This window comes from Eutrema salsugineum, unplaced genomic scaffold (genome assembly GCF_000478725.1).
Source record: "Eutrema salsugineum unplaced genomic scaffold, Eutsalg1_0 scaffold_1, whole genome shotgun sequence".
NCBI lineage: Eukaryota > Viridiplantae > Streptophyta > Magnoliopsida > Brassicales > Brassicaceae > Eutrema > Eutrema salsugineum.
The window spans coordinates 14,658,967-14,672,606 of record NW_006256909.1 but is presented as its reverse complement, the minus strand read 5'-3'; the positions used below and the strand labels follow the sequence as shown (position 1 = coordinate 14,672,606).

The 13,640-nt window shown below is 32.4% G+C and overlaps 1 protein-coding gene across 1 annotated transcript; it reads left to right on the top strand.

Annotated features, from left to right (window-relative positions):
- Positions 1-3,987: 3,987 nt before the first annotated feature.
- Positions 3,988-4,562, top strand: LOC112082038. Its single transcript, XM_024149124.1, has 2 exons — positions 3,988-4,108; positions 4,285-4,562. The coding sequence occupies exons 1-2, from the start codon at positions 3,988-3,990 to the stop codon at positions 4,560-4,562; spliced, it is 399 nt and encodes a 132-aa protein (XP_024004892.1).
- The last annotated feature ends 9,078 nt before the right edge of the window (positions 4,563-13,640 follow it).

Below are 13,640 nucleotides of genomic sequence, written 5' to 3'. Positions count from 1 at the left end.
AATAGGCTAGGGCATCCTTCTCTGTCTAAGTCTGATTCTCTTTCTCATGTACTTGGACTCAAAGAAAGGAATAAAGCTCCATTTCATTGTGCTGTGTGTCCACTCGCAAAACAACGCCATCTTTCTTTTCCTGCAAAGAATAACATTCGTGACAAAGCATTTGACATGGTACACATCGATGTTTGGGGACCTTTCTCAGTTCCAACTGCAGAAGGTTATCGATATTTTCTTACCATAGTGGACGATCACAGTCGTGTCACCTGGGTATATCTACTTCGAGCAAAGTCAGATGTTCTCAAGATTTTTCCAGAATTTCTACAAATGGTTGAGACTCAATATCATACCAAAGTTAAAGGGGTACGATCTGACAATGCCCCTGAGTTGAAATTTGAAGAACTATTCAAGAGAAAAGGGATTCTTTCATACCACTCATGTCCCGAAACCCCTGAGCAGAATTCTGTTGTCGAGAAGAAACATCAGCATCTCTTAAACGTAGCCAGAGCACTAATGTTTCAGTCAAAGCTTCCCTTGGAGTTCTGGGGAGACTGTATACTCACAGCAGTATTTTTAATCAACAGGATTCTCCCTTCTCAAGGATAAGTCTCCTTTTGAAGTTCTCACATCTAAAAAGCCTGATTACAGTGGTCTACGTGTCTTTGATTGCTTGTCCTATTGTTCCACATCCTCAAAAGGCAGACACAAATTCCAACCACGTGCAAGACCATGTGTTTTCTTGGGATATCCATCCGGCTACAAGGGTTACAAGTTATTGGATCTTGAGACAAAAACCACTCACATCTCTCGGAATGTGGTCTTTCATGAGGACATCTTTCCTATGACTGATGGTACTTCTAATCCCTTAACTGATGATATTTTTGATGATCTTGAAGATAATTCTGCAGTCCTCAATACTCATCCATCTACTACACCATCCGAGAAAAGGCAGACTAAGAAACCTGCACACTTGAATGATTATTTCTGCAATTTAGCAACATTCGGTGTGAAGTATCCGCTATCTGACTATATGACTTATGATCAGCTATCGGAACCGTATCGTGCTTTTGTCTGCTCTGTCACTAAGTATCCGGAACCCAGCTCATACACTCAAGCTAAGAAATCTTCAGATTGGTTAGCAGCTATGAATGAGGAACTACGAGCTTTAGAAGGCACTGCAACTTGGGAAGTTGTGTCTTTGCCACTGGGTAAACACTCTATCGGATGCAAATGGGTTTACAAAGTAAATCTGAATGCTGATGGCTCTTTGGAAAGATACAAGGCCAGATTAGTGGCTAAAGGCTATACACAACAGGAGGGAATTGACTTTGTGGATACTTTTTCTCCTGTAGCCAAAATGACAACTGTGAAAACGCTCTTAGCTGTTGCAGCGGCAAAGAACTGGAGTCTACACCAGCTTGATATTTCTAACGCCTTTCTCAACGGTGATTTAGAAGAAGAAATCTATATGAGACTACCTCCAGGATACACACCAAAGCAGGGGGAATCTTTACCTGAGAATGCAGTTTGCCGTTTGAAAAAGTCCTTATATGGACTCAAACAAGCTTCCCGCCAATGGTTCCTGAAGTTCAGCACAACTTTGTTGAGTTTGGGATTTCAAAAGTCACATACAGACTATACATTGTTTGTTCGAAACATTGATGGGAAGTACATGGCCGTCCTAGTCTATGTAGACGATATAATCGTGGCTAGCAATGATGACTCTGCAGTAGAACAATTCAAAGAAGCTCTGCAACAGGTCTTCAAGCTACGAGATCTTGGACCATTGAAATACTTTCGTGGTCTTGAAATAGCACGATCCAACTCGGGTATTTCCATATGCCAAAGGAAATACGCTCTGGAATTGCTAGAAGAATCCGGTCTCTTAGCCTGCAAACCGGCTAGTGTACCTATGGATCCAAATGTCAAGTTGAGACAGGACAGTGATGAACCGGTACTTGATGATCCGGAGATGTACAGACGATTGATCGGTAAACTCATGTACTTAACAATCACTCGTCCTGATATTACATACGCTGTGAATAAGCTTTGTCAATTTTCTTCTGCTCCAAAGCAATCACATCTTCAGGCTGGTTACAGAGTTCTACACTACATCAAAGGAACTGTTGGACTTGGCCTCTTTTATTCTGCTAACTCTGATCTAGTTCTTAAAGGATTTGCGGATGCTGACTGGGGTTCTTGCCAAGACACCAGGCGTTCAACATCAGGCTACTGTATGTTTCTTGGACCTTCTTTAATCTCATGGAAATCTAAGAAACAATCAGTAGTGTCCTTATCTTCTGCAGAATCCGAATATAGAGCTATGTCATTTGCAGCAAAGGAGATTGTTTGGCTTGTGAACCTTCTCACTGAGTTGCAGGTTCCACAAAGCAAAGCTGTTGCCTTCTACTGTGACTCAACCGGAGCTATCAACATCGCCAACAATGCTGTGTTCCATGAACGCATCAAGCATGTTGAGCTTGATTGTCACTCGGTTAGAGACAGAATCACAGAAGGATTGATCAAAACAATGCATGTCAAAACTGATTCACAATTAGCTGATGTGTTTACTAAACCTCTCTATCCAGGATTGTTCAATGCTCTTATTGGCAAGATGGCACTTCATTCTATATTCCTACCATCTTGAGGGGGAATAATAGAGTATAGAGTCGGTTTAGATAAGATTGTTATTCGGTTTATTGTAAACCAAAGTAAACCTTGTTCCCAATTTCATATATAAGGGACGTTGTAACAGTTTTGATCAATTAATGAGAATCATTTCTCTCGTCTTCAACGAACTCTTATTCTGTTAGTATGCTCGTCACCAATGCTTAATCAAAGAAGTTTATGAGTTGGAGGTAAAAAATAATATATTATACTCGTTAAAATTAAACTAATAGTTTTTATAAGATGAATCGTAATTTATATAGTTTTTTGTGTGTGTCTTTTAGGCTTGAACGATTCTTGAAAGTGATGCTTCAAGAGAAGAGAAGAAAAGAGAAGACATTTTCGTTGAAACGTTAACAAGAATTTCCTACTATCTGTATAATAATTTGGCTTTGTAATAATCTGAATCTGTTGAAATGTTGTGTCGTACTGTTTTTATTCTAATTATGTGTTTGTAAGCTTGAAACCTCCGCTTTGAGAATGATTATCATCCTTCTAATTATCTACTAATGAGTGATGTTGCAGTTATGTTTACTCTACTTTTGGACACAAGCAAAGTAATTATGGCTTCAGTTTCTAAGAAAAATTTCCCCGAAAGATGGTGAGAACTAAGGCTCAATTAGCTACAGAAGAAGGTATCTCAGTACTTTGGAAAGGCAGGACTGCATCGACTACGTTTCTATGGTGGCTTGGGTTATCTGAACCTGTGAGTCTCCCATATGCCTTTCCTTTCTGTAGTGCTCTTTTTTCTTTTGTATATATACTCTCTTATATCTGAGGAATTATTTACTTTGCGATCTCTGGCCAGGTCAAGACATCTTTTTGTTGGAACTTGGAAGTAATCTGAGTGAAAGATGGACATTTTTTTGTGACAACAGGAGCTATAGCCTTTACAATTGCTTTTGCGTTTTGATTAAATGAGTCATAGTTTAAAATTTCTCAGTCAAAAGTTTTGTATTAATTAGTAGGATAGAATGTATATTTCGGAAGCTTTTAATAAAATGTTTGATGGAGCTAATAAAGATGATCTGTATCTTTGATTTAAATTGTTATAGTATTATTAATCATTGATCAAGTTACATAACATTTATGTGTTGGAGTTGTGTTTTTTTTTTAAAAAACAATCTTTTATTTCGATATGGGTTCCCAACTGCAACACGTTTTCTGCAAATTTCACAAAGAGACAACACAATATAGTTTGACGGAAACTTAAACTTTTAGGAGAACTTTAACAACAAAAACAAACTTTTAGGAGCAGGAAATGGTCAATGCCCATACGCACAACGAGTATGGTCCCTAGTTCCTTTCATGAATCCCTTCGATCCGATGCAGATCGCAGACCTCAAAACTGGGTTCAAAGTAGGAAACAAATTAGATGCTCTGCCTCCGACAGGGGTGCTTACGGGTCCCCTCTTCCCTTGGGTCATTTGGTCCTTGTGGCATACGCGTAACCGGAAGATTTTTGAAAGCAAATCACTATTGGAACAAGATACGGTTACAAAAGCAGTTCGAGAAACTCGAGAATGGCAAGCTGCACAAATGAATGAAAAAACAGAGCATGGAAAATAAAATTTCAGAGACAGAGATAGTCCTCCCCCAGTGGATGTGTGGTTATTCATACAGATGGAGCTTGGAAAGAGGAGTCACTAGTTGCAGGTTTAGGAGCTACGTTTCAGAGGCAATCTCCCTACAACACAACAGTGACGAGACTAGAACAAATGTCAAAATCCGAACAGTTTGTAAGCTCTCTTCTCATGGCGGAAGCTCTAGCGATCCGTATGGCATTGACACAAGCACAAAGCAAAGGAATAACTAAAGTATGCTTGTACTCGGATTCGCAAGTTATCATCGGAGCCATATCTTCATCTAGGCCGATCAAGGAGCTCTTCGGGATTTGTTGATCCGTGAGTTCGTCAATTTATTTTTAAACAGTAAAGGGATCGGAAATTCTTGTTTATTAACATCGACTCCGAAATGGAATACAAATCGAATCTGAGAATTATGAAAAAGGAATATGTAACGAGCTCGGAAGCTTAGGTCGGACGGACAGACCTTGTGCTCGGAAATCTGAGTGTCGTGTGATATTCTGAACAACGAGATCGGTCGTTTCGAGGTCGGAACCTATTAATGGAAATGAGATCGGGCGTTAGAGGTAATTGTCGAGGTGAATAACTGAGTAACTAAGTAACTGTGTGACTAGGTCGACTATGCCGGAAGTCGGAACCTGGGTCCAAGATCTGATGAGGGACGCGATGAGTGTGGTTGGGTTCGTTGAGCCTTTCGCCGACCTACTCGTTTTCGTCCGAGCGAGATCGACTGGATTTTCTCTGTTTCTAGGTCTCAAAGTTCTCTTCTCCTTGTCCGAAGGTCCAATTCCAAGAGGAAAAAAGCCTGCTTCATTATGAGGTTTAGGCTTCCTATTTATACTAGGAGGAGGAAACAAGGTGGTATGGGGTATCTGTTTTAAATAATCAAGCATGGGAAAATACTTGTTTTTCTAATAGATCGTGCTGGCATGGGGAACAAAGCATGAGTGTTTTTTGGAGGTTGTGCTGACGTGGCTCGATCCAAACGTCACCGGGCCGAGCTCATTTGATCCTCGATACCAAATCGAGCTCGTTTGATCCTCTTCATTTCCCGAGCACGTCTTCTAATCCTCTGCCGTCATGCCGAGCTCCTCTCTGTTTTTTCCATTGCTCCGCCGAGCTCGCCCAGTCTCCTTCGTTATTGGGCCGGGTTTGGGTAATGGGCTTTAAACTATTAATATTGAAAGCCCATGCCCAACAGGATTCTTCAAGACATTGCTTTTCTTATTTCCCAATTTAGTTTCATTGAACATGTACCTAGATCAAAAAACCAAGTGGCTGATTCTCTTGCAAAAAGGGCAATCCTAGAACCACAGATTGTATGACTTTGATGAAGAAATGAAAAACTTGTTTGTTAAAAAAAGGAGCAGGAAATGGTATCCACGTAATACAGAGCTACACATCATTGTTGTAATTACAAAGCATACAAAGAAACCTGGCATTAAGTGAGTTTGTGTCATAGTCTCCGACAAATTTTTTTGTTGTTGCTATGAGCCTCTATTATTGAGTGTTGCACAATGCAAACCAGATAAAGATGAAATCTATCCTATTTAATAACATGGAAAAAAAGAAAAAGAAAAATTTCAGGTCGAGTTTAGATTTAGACTAGTTTGATCATTCAAAAATAGATTCTTAATTAGAATCTTGATCAAAAGTTTTTCGGAATCCATGAGGTCAAACAATTAAAAGAACAGCTGAATAAAACGAGAGGGAAAGACAAAGAAGATATCCATCCATCTTTATAAAGTTAAAAGGTCATAATTAATCAGGTCAATAATCAAAAGCTTTTTTAGGAAAATTCAACTCCCCAAAGATCAAAGTTAAAAAAAAAACAATTAAAGCAAAGTTAAAGAAAGTGTGGAACTTTCAAACCAAATGCTAATAAAATAAGTGTTTTTTAAAACTAACAATTGTCTTGGTGAGATTTAAAAAACTACAGTTTTAGTTAAATTACATGTGTAGCAAGAAGGAGTAGATTTTAGTCCTAGGCACGGCAATCCGCTCCGTTTGAAACAGATATTAGATTTTTCGATCCGATCCGCTCCGGTATTTTTAGATATCCGAAAATTTGTAAATATGCGTGAATATCCGATCCGCTTCATTATAAGTCGGATAACCGATTTTTTTTTTAAGTTTCGTGATTATCTGATCCGATCCGTTAAAAAATACTCTAAAACCTCGAAACTCAAAACAATTAGATACATACAGTAAGTTTATATTATCTTCAAGATAAGTTTTAGTAAAACTAAAACACGATCAATGTAGCTGGTTTCATAATCACGCCTTTCAAAATAAGATGTTAAGATAAAAAACTATACATCTTAACATCAAAACATAAGGCAAAGACAAAACCATTCAGTAAACTCTAGTCTATAGTCAGATCACTTCCAAGTAGTTCCTTCATATCCAAAAACTTTCACCAAAATCCAAAAAATTTCATCAATCTTTGATTGTCCCTTCATCTTTCATCAGCAATCTGCACACACAAAACCTAATCAAATCAAAAGCAAAACAGAAAACAACATAAGATCAAATTATTAACTTAGTAAAGTTTTTTTTTTTTGAATTGAATGTAAAATTAATTCAAACCCAAAAAAACGTTTTTACAAATGATGTGACCTTTGTTTTGAGTTCTGAAAAATTAAATCATAAAGTGGTTAAGAAATTGAGGAGGAGCAATTCTTCATCGTGATCTAAACCAAACTACTAAACCTTCTGCAAATCTCGGATCGCAGCATCGAACAGTTGAAACTCTATTTCGAACTTGTTTGTCGATTTGTTGAACTTAGTAAGGCTTTTAACCAAATGCATTTACATATATATATATATATATATATATAGATAGGATCGGATTTTAGTCTTTTTTAAATCACTATTTGTTATTTTCTTTATTTTTACGGATACCATATTTTAGTATTTGCTTTATTTCAAAATTTTATGGATATTCAAATTTTTCTGTTCTGATCAAAACGTATAACTAATCAGATCGAACTTAACTGATTTTTTTGCCCAGACCTAGTAGATTTAGAGCACTAAATATGATTGGTCATTGAAGTGTACTTGATTATCGTCCAAAAACTTTATCTCTGACTGCAGTGGCTCCATTTGGAAGAGTTGATAATTAAACCACAACAAAATTGTTCACAAAGACACATTTTTGCAAAAAAAGATTGATTTGAATACGTTTAATATTTAATTAAAACAAAAAAAAATTGGTTAACATTTCTTTACCGTACCAAGAAAAATTGTACACTCAATATGAAATGACAAAATCAAAGAGAGTGAAAGAAACAAGGAGAATTCATAATTGGTTGGAAGGACATTTTTTTTAACAGATGACACTTTAAAGTTAGGGGGAAAAGATAGAACAATTAGAATCCAATCTCAAGCTAGCTAAAATGTCAAAAATATTTATGAATATAAGTTGGTTTTGGAGGAGAGACATCCTAATCTCAAATTCTCAATAATAAATCCTCAGGCCCGGCTCAAATAAATAACCTCTGCTTTGAATAATGTTTCTGGTCATTTGTTGTAATTACAAAGAATCCAAAGAAACTTGACAACATAAGTGAGTTTGCGTCATAGTTCTGATACCTGTCATAGTTCTGATACATTTGTGCTGTTACTGCCTCTATTATTGAATGGTGCATAAAAAGAAGCGCAACCGAGAAAAAAATATGGAATCTATCCTATTCTATAACTTGGAAAAAAAACAAAAAAAAATCTCAGAGATTGAGTTTAACATATAATTTTAGTAGTTTGATCATTCAAATATGATTTGTTTTTTAAAATTAGAATCTTGATGAAGGTTCTTTACAATCTACGAGGTGAAGTTCTTTGGAATCTATGAGGTCAATCAATTTAATGAACTATGGACTAAAAAGAGAAGGAAATACATAATTAACCAAATCAATAATCAAAAGTCCTTTTAGGAAATTCAACGCCCCAAAAATCCAAAAGTTAAAAACAAAAGGAAGATTTTGAGAATTACTCTAAATTTAAATAAAATTTTGCAAAGTACATTTAATCTTGTAGAATTAGAAAATATATCTTTTTGTTACGTAAAAATACAGAAATATTCATATACATATTTAAAAATATTTTATTAGTAAACTAATTCTAAAAGCTAATTTATTTATTAAATTTAAAAATAAAGATTGACTTATTTTACACAGTCGACTTATATTTTGGTTGGTTGATTTTTTACTTTGTTGATTTATTTATACAATTGATTTAATTGTTTTATGTTCGTCGACTTAATATTCAGTTTCGTCGATTTATTTTAAATTGTTGACTTATATTTTGTTTAATTGATTTTCACTTTGTTGACTGTTTAACCATTGACTTATTTTTTATTTTTGTCAACTTAATATTCAGTTTCGTCGACTTATTTTAAACTGTTGACAAATATTATTGTTTGCTTGATTTTTTACTTTCTCGACTTATTTAACCATTGACTTAATTTTCCGTTTTGTCGAGTTATTTTAAACTGTTGACTTATATTTTGTTTGATTGACATTTTAAGTTATTGACTTATTTAAACAACTACTCTTATTTTTAATTCGTCGATTTAATTTTTTTTCATCGATTTATTGTAAACTATCGATTTATATTTTGGTTGGTTGACCTTTTATTTTGTTGACTTGATTAAACAATTGACTTAATTTTTATGTTCATCGACTTGACATATTATTATTATATAAATTAATTAAATTATAAATTATAAAATTAATTCGTAATTTTATTTAATAAAAAAGGTAATTGTATTTAACTTAATTTATTGTAATTTAACTTAATTATTTAATAAATAAAATTTTAAATAAATATTAGAAAAATCAAATGATTTTCTTTTTCTAACCTAATCTTGTTAAGTAATGATAGACAGTCATTTTAACTCTTAAAATAGGATATTTTCAAAGTATAACAAATTTGGTATAGATTTCAAATTTTCAATAATATTTAGGGTATACAAGTCAATTTTTCCAAAAAAAAAATTAATTATAAGTCGAATAAAAATAAAAGAAAGTGTGAAACATTAAACCAAATGCTAATGATGTAAAATCATGGTTAAAACTTAAAACTAATAATTATCTTGGTGAGATTTTAAGAACTACAGTTTTAGTTAAATTACATGAATACCAAGATTAAAGAAAATGTATTTCACGATTAGAAAAGTAAACTAGTTTGAAAGTAGATTTAGAACACTAATAAAGGTATCTTTCAAGTTGCAATAATAATTGAAAGTTGAATGCAAAAAAAAAAAAAAGCAACAAGAAAAGATGATTGGTCCTTGAAGTGTACTTGCCTTAATTTATAATATGTTTTTAACAAATCAGGACCCTAATTACTTAAAGAAAATTGAAAAAAGAAGAAATTCGGTACAAATGCAGAGTGAGCACATGCTCTCAACCGATGACTATTTTAATTCTACACGTTCATCTTCTGACCCATATTGCCCCACAATACATTATTACAAAAGAATGAGTAATTTTTTTTTTTTTGAGAAACATATCATCTTTTTTTCTTTCACCCATAGTTTTCAAAAAGGACAACACTTAGTTTTCAAAAAGGACAACACTTAGTTTTCAAAAAGGACAACACTTTCAAAGCTTGTGAATCAGTCGATAGAGACAAACATGGAAGGGTCATAGTAGTTGAAATGAAAACAAACATTTAATTACATAGAAACATTTGAACCTTGGCTTTCACAATGGGGTTATTAGTTTAAAAAGGGGAAAACTGTACCTACGTAACCACTAAGATCATTTGATATGCTTAAAAGGTCCAAACACTTTTTATAGAAAGATCAGACCTTAAGAGTTGAGATTTTCTGCGTAAAACCAAATCACAAATTTCGAACCACACAAAGATCCGGTGATCCAACGGTGACCCATAACCGAAACAATTTTATCTTGGACATTAGAGAATACAAGAACATGGCTAATCACGGGTTGGAAAATAGTAATGGCCCACTAAATATTGGCCCAAAACAAAATCCGCCCCACATTAGAATAAAAGATTATTTATATGAATACACAAAAATAAATTCTGAGGTAAAGTTATATGAAAAAACAAAAATAATTTTAGTAGTTTGATAATTCAAAAATGATTTTTTTTTAATTATAATCTTGATGAAGGTTCTTTACAATCTATGAGGTTAAGTTCTTTAGAATCTATGTCAATCAATTTAATGAACAATGGACTAAAAAGAAAGGGAAAGACAGAGAACAGAACACATCTTTATAAGTTAAAGGACATAAGTGCATGAGCAATGGGGTGTTCTTAGAGTGTTCTTAAAATATAAAATTATTAAAATTTGAGTAAAAGGAAGAAAGAGAATGTTTTGTGGGTGTATTGAAATATAAAATTAATAAAATTTGAGTAAAGAGAGGAGATAGTGGGTGTATTTAATGTAGAACTTTTGAAAAGTGTTTTTCAATTAGAACATTTTGGAGGGTGTTTTTGGAGAGTGTTTTTGAATAGTGGGTGTGTTTAAATATAAAATTAATAAAAGTTGAGTAAAAGGATGAAAGAGATGTATAAAGTTGAAAAAAAAGGAAGAGAGAGTGTGTGTTTTAATAATTTTATATTTAAGAACACTATAAGAACTCCCCAATTGCACATGTGTTCTTAATTAAGAACACTCTAAGAACACTTTTAATTAACCAAATCAATAATCAAAAGTCTAAGAATGTTCTTAGAGTGGGTGCTTTGGCCATGTGCAATGAGAGAGTTCTTAGAGTGTTCTTAAATATCTATTCTATTAAAATAGATGCACATTTAGTGCTTGCATCCAAACAGTCCTAAAGTTTTTTTTATAACCTTTTATTTTATATTATAATTAATTTCGAAAATTGGTTACTAATTTAGATATTTTTAGATTTCCTTAAATATAGGTTATATTTAATTTAAATTTTAAATTATTCGAAATTTTTATTAATTAAATTTAATTACAAAAATTTAGATTCAATTTGATTTCAAATTCAACAAAATTATTAATTAATTTTATTACAAAAATTAAATAATAATTTTAATTACTTTAGAATTCTTTAAATACAGGTTAGATTTAATTTAAAATTTAAAATTTAAATAATATTTTTATAATAGCACAAATGGTAAATAAATATCTTATTGTATTATTTATCATAATCAATCCGTATAAAGTATCAAATATTTAATATTAGTAAATATTTATATTTTACAATAATATGATAAAGCAAGTTAAAGTTATACATTTATAATAGCAATTTTATACGGATTAGTTTATCAAAACATGTAAGATATTAAAAAATGATTTAAGATAACTAAATAGACGGGTTAGCTAATTCATAGATGTATAGACTATTTATGTGTAAATCTAAATTTACATAATAATAAAGTTCATAATTAACATTATAAATCAATATATACTTAGTTAACTCTTATTCTTATTCTACTAATATATAAATATATACTATTCAAAGTTAAAACATGATAACAAAATTCTTGAATTAAAAAAAAATAACAAAAATAAATTCTATTAAAAAAAATTATATTAGAAATAAAAAATGAAAAAATTTCGCACGGAGTTAGAATCTAGTAAAATTATTAAAACACACACTCTCTCTTCCTTTTACTCAACTTTATACCTTATTTTTCATCATTTTACTCAACTTTTATTAATTTTATATTTAAACACACCCATTCTACATTAAATACACTCACTATCTCCTCTCTTTACTCAAATTTTATAAATTTTATATTTCAATATACCTACAAAAACACTCTCTTTCTTCCTTTTACTCAAATTTTAATAATTCTATATTTTAATAACATTCTAAGAACACCCCATTGCACATGCCCTTAAATAACCAAATCAATAATCAAAAGTCTTTTTTTTCGGAAAATTCAACACCCCAAAGATCAAAGTTTTCGAATCAAAGCTAAAGAAAGTGTGAAACCTTAAACCAAATGCTAATGATGTTATTTCATGGTTAAAACTTAAAACTAACAATTATATTGGTGTGATTTTAAGAAGTACAGTTGTAGTTAAATTACATACATACCAAGATTAAAGAAATGTATTTCACGATCAGAAAAGTAAACTAGATTGAAAATAGATTTAGAACACTAATAAAGGTCTTTTTCAAAAACACTAATAAAGGTATGTTTCAATAATAACTGAAAGTTGAATGCCAAAAAAGCAACAAGAAAAGATGATTGGTCCTTGAAGTGTACTTGATTACAGTCCAAAAACTTTATCCATACAGTGGCTCCATTGAGAAGAGTTGATCATTTTACTCCACAACAAAATTGTTTCACATTTCTTCACAATAATAAAATTTAGATACTCAAAAACAAAAGAAGAATTGACAGACATAGAAAATAGTGAAAGAAACAAATGGCACTTTTTAAAGTTTAAACCATGGAAAGAAAAAACAAATAGAATCCAAATTGAAGCCAGCTTTAATGTCAAAACTCAAAAATATTTATGAGATAAGCCGGTTTTACAGGAGAGACATCCTAATCTCAATAATAATTCTCAGACCCGGCTCAAATTATATATGAATTTTTTTTTCCAAACTTTAGTTATATTATGATTATTTGAAAATCTGAGAACGAGAGCCTTAATTTATAATATGTTTTTAACAAATCAGGACCCTAATTACTTAAAGAAAATTGAAAAAAAGAAGAAATTCGGTACAAATGCAGAGTGAGCACATGCTCTCAACCGATGACTATTTTAATTCTACACGTTTATCTTCTGACCCATATTGCCCCACAATACATTATTACAAAAGAATGAGTAAATTTTTTTTTTTTGTTGAGAAACATATATCTTTTTTTCTTTCACCCATAGTTTTCAAAAAGGACAACACTTAGCTTTCAAAAAGGACAACACTTTCAAAGCTTGTGAATCAGTCGATAGAGACAAACATGGAAGGGTCATAGTAGTTGAAATGAAAACACACATTTAATTACATAGAAACATTTGAACCTTGGCTTTCACGATGGGGTTATTAGTTTTTTTTTTTTTTGTTCAAATGGGGTTATTAGTTTAAAAAGGGGAAAACTGTACTTACCTAACCACGAAGATCATTTGATATGCTTAAAAATCCAAACACTTTATACAAAGATTAGACCTTGAGAGTTGAGATTTTCTGCATCAAACCAAATGAAAAATTTTGAACCACACAAAGATCCGGTGATCCAACGGTGACCCATAACCGAAACAATTTGATCTTTGATGGATTTTATCTTCGACATTAGAGACATACAACAACATGGCTAATCAAACGGGTCGGAAATTAGTTCCACAGTAGAATAAAAGATTATTTATATGAAATACACAAAAATAAATTAAAGGGGTCTCGAAAACCTAGCCGCTTTTTTCTGTTCCTCTCATCTTCTCCA